Source organism: Curcuma longa, chromosome 5 (genome assembly GCF_044706935.1).
Source record: "Curcuma longa cultivar G26 ecotype Majalengka, Jawa Barat chromosome 5, ITB_CL_G26_1.1, whole genome shotgun sequence".
Lineage (NCBI taxonomy): Eukaryota > Viridiplantae > Streptophyta > Magnoliopsida > Zingiberales > Zingiberaceae > Curcuma > Curcuma longa.
The window spans coordinates 14,531,989-14,535,443 of NC_133865.1; the positions used below are offsets into that span (position 1 = coordinate 14,531,989).

Sequence of the window (3,455 nt, forward strand, 5' to 3'; positions counted from 1 at the left end):
TCCATCATGAATCCACTTAACCCAAACCCATTAAAGCTTACCCTTTTATTGTTTAATTCAAACTCAAAAATTTTCTAGGATATTACATTCTCCCCCACTAATAAAAATTTGGTCCCCAAATTTCCTACTAACCTACTATAGTGCAGAAACATCATAAACGAGGATAAATATAACCTACTCATATCTATCAACAAATATACTACCTAAAATGAACTCCTATCCTCGAGTGACTGATCCATCGGTCCGCTGTGCCTCCTCATGAGTGGTAGTGTAGACGCGTCCAACCTCTGTGCTGGACGATGGTGCAATAGGCTGAGAAGTAGAAGGCCTCCATTCTGTTGAAAATTGACTCTGAGGAGCTGGAAGCTGGGGCTGCTGCGCAGGTAGCATATATGCCTGAGGTACGGCTGGTACGTAATGCTGTGTAGAATAACCTGTCTCTGGATTAGTAGAATATTGTAAAGTGGTAGGTGGAGCTGCATGATCTCTCCCCTGAATCATATACATCTGTGGCTGGGATGGTAGGGGTCGCTGCTGCTGATGTGCACCGGGCCTCTGCGTCCTCTGAGATCGCTGCTGTGTAGGACGTTCTCCTGAAGGTGCACCAGTAGACTCCAATTGAGCCTTCAGAGTACAATCCCTGACCGTATGTCCCGGAAGTTTGCAATAATAGCAGATAGGTTGATCCAGTGGGCAATCACCTATCATATGACTACGTGATCCGCAGCGATTACACTTCCTATTCTGATCTCTCTGACCCGAATATGAAGTACTACGGGACTGCCCTCCAGACGATTGTTCAATCCTTTGTCGCTTCTGAGCAATCGGTTGGGAGTCCTGACTCTTCGTCTTACCTTGTGCATTCGGCTTTCCAACCTCTTTCTCTTTCTCTTTAGATATTTGCTGTCGAGTTAATTCGATGGCTAGAGCCCGATCTAAGGCCTCTCTGTACGAGCTGATAGAAGACCCTGACATCCTGTCTCGAATGTATGCAGCGAGGCCCTGCATAAACTGGTCCATCCGATCCTCGTCCTGCGCCACCAGTTGTGGACAGAACTCTGAAAGTTTCTTAAATTCAGAGTTATATTCCGTAACTGATCTCTCTCCTTGCTTCAGACTCAAGAACTCCTGTCGGCGTGCCTTGCGAAAAGTTGCGGGGAAAAATTCTCTCTCGAATGCCTCCCTGAAAGAGGTCCATGTCACTCCCCGCTCTCCCAATACGATCTTCTGTGTCTTCCACCATGTAAGAGCCTCATCTCGTAGATGGTAAGTAGCCAATCCGACCTTCTCTGCGTCCGTACAATCCATATAGTCATAAGTATCTAGTAAGTTCTCCATCCACGATCGAGCCTTCCACGGATCATCTCCTCCGTGAAAGAGTGTAAAGCGTTCCTTGGCCGACTTGGCCAAGGTCATAATACGACTTTTGTCAGTCAGAGCAGACGTAGGCCTAACGGGAGGAATCACCTGAGCCGGAGGACTCTGCTCTCCAATAGGGGCATCACGGTCCTGATCTTGTAATTCCCTCTCCTCCTCGATAATATCCGGCTCTTCAGACCTAGCAGGTTGTCTCGGCGGTCGACCACGTCCTCGGGGTGTAGGGGCCATAATATGTTGTATCTGTTATAAAACCAATATAAACTCTAATGAACTAAGGAAATATACCAAAATACTTACAGATAATTGCCGGGAGATCTTTGCCATGCCATATCCATCTCACAACTGGAACAAGTAACAAAACGATACAAAGACAAATCCTAAGAAACAACGACACATAAACTCCAACAGAAAAAGATCGTAAAGTCATGAAAAACGAAACGCAGGTGATCAAGCAACGACAAATCCGAAAATTAAACCCTAAACTAATGTGATAAAATTCTAACCTAAACACTTAACCTAATAAACATACAATGAAATGCTACTTATGAATACTACAATTACGTAATAAATCCAACGGTAAAATCCCGAATGCACAATTAATTCCGAGAAAACTGATCGTAAAACATGCTCTGATACCATTCAATTGTCACGACCCGGGAGATAGCCGTCCGAAAAATTTCGACAGCACCTCCCCAGTATCGCTGACAATTCCCTGAATACAAACATGAATATACATCGGCCACATGCGGCCGGACATATGGACTACACGTCCAATCATACACATACCAATAAACATAACAATTAATGAACTCTACTTATAAGGCCTACACGGCCACATGCAATCAACCCAATACATGTACCAAAAACCAGAATGCGTAAGCGGAAACATAACAAGCATAACTATGAAATCACTAGTAAGCAACATGCTCTAGTTTCGAAAAACACCAAAACACAATCGGAGATCCATTAGTGTAGAAAGTAACCAACTACATCCATAGTACTAAGAATATACTCCAACCACGTCCACACACACACACAGAAATGGTCTTCGTGTGAGATGGCGTAGCTGGCAGATCCCTGGCATCATCTGTAAGCTCCTACCTGTTACCTGGGAAGACAGAAAAATCCCAGGGTCCAAAGAGGTGAGTACAAAACTCAGTGGGTAATATAGAAACAAATCGTGCATGACGAAGTAGGTAAAGATAAGAACGATACATACCACAATTCAGCAAGATATCAAATATAACTCTGCAGTTAGTAAGTAAATAAAATAGTCTCATGTAATGAATCATATGAATGACATGTCAAACCAAATGCAACAATCAAGAATCAAACAGATAAGCAATCAAATGCAGGATCAGTATGGTCCAATACATATATATAACATGCATATGATATGCGTATGCATGATGCAACTGCCCCACACGCTACAGCACTCGTGCAAGCATCTGAGACTGGGTATGGCCGGCATCGGGGGATCAGTACTCCGCGCCCTACAACAAAGTAGTCCGGTGATCCAAATCGAGGGATCAGTGCTCCGCGTCCGGTGATCCCATATCCTATGGCCGATATCTGTCCTCTAATACTCTCCGAGTACCACCCCTAACCGGTGTCGGGATCAGATCATCGACTCGGCTGCGTACACTGCCATACAGCCATCGACTGCGTACACTGCCATACAGTCGCCATCAATATGATGGAAGTAGGGTCATAACCACCTATATCAATATACTACTACAGGCCAACTATAGACACGATAGACCCACATCATTGGGATTTACAATCGTTATTTCGCGTCATGATGAGATGTTCATTTCATAGTCATTTACACCTACCAGGCTAATCAATAAGCATGAGTATATAGGTCCTAGTAATCTAAGCTATCATAAGAAGAGAACTATACCAGTAATAATCACGATATCGGATCAAGGATAGAAACGAATCTAAGAACAATAACCAAGGTCAACGAATATAGGATCAAGCATGAGATAACCATGAGTACAACTAAATGTTTTCATTCATTCATACAATTAATCACATACGAAAAACCACAAAACTTCGCAGCGGAAAACATA

At 43.6% G+C, this 3,455-nt stretch overlaps 1 protein-coding gene across 1 annotated transcript; it reads right to left on the reverse strand.

The window, feature by feature from the left end:
• Window positions 1-216: 216 nt before the first annotated feature.
• Window positions 217-1,608, reverse strand: LOC141829941 (uncharacterized). Its single transcript, XM_074717408.1, has one exon. The coding sequence runs from the start codon at window positions 1,606-1,608 to the stop codon at window positions 217-219; it is 1,392 nt and encodes a 463-aa protein (XP_074573509.1).
• Window positions 1,609-3,455: the final 1,847 nt, after the last annotated feature.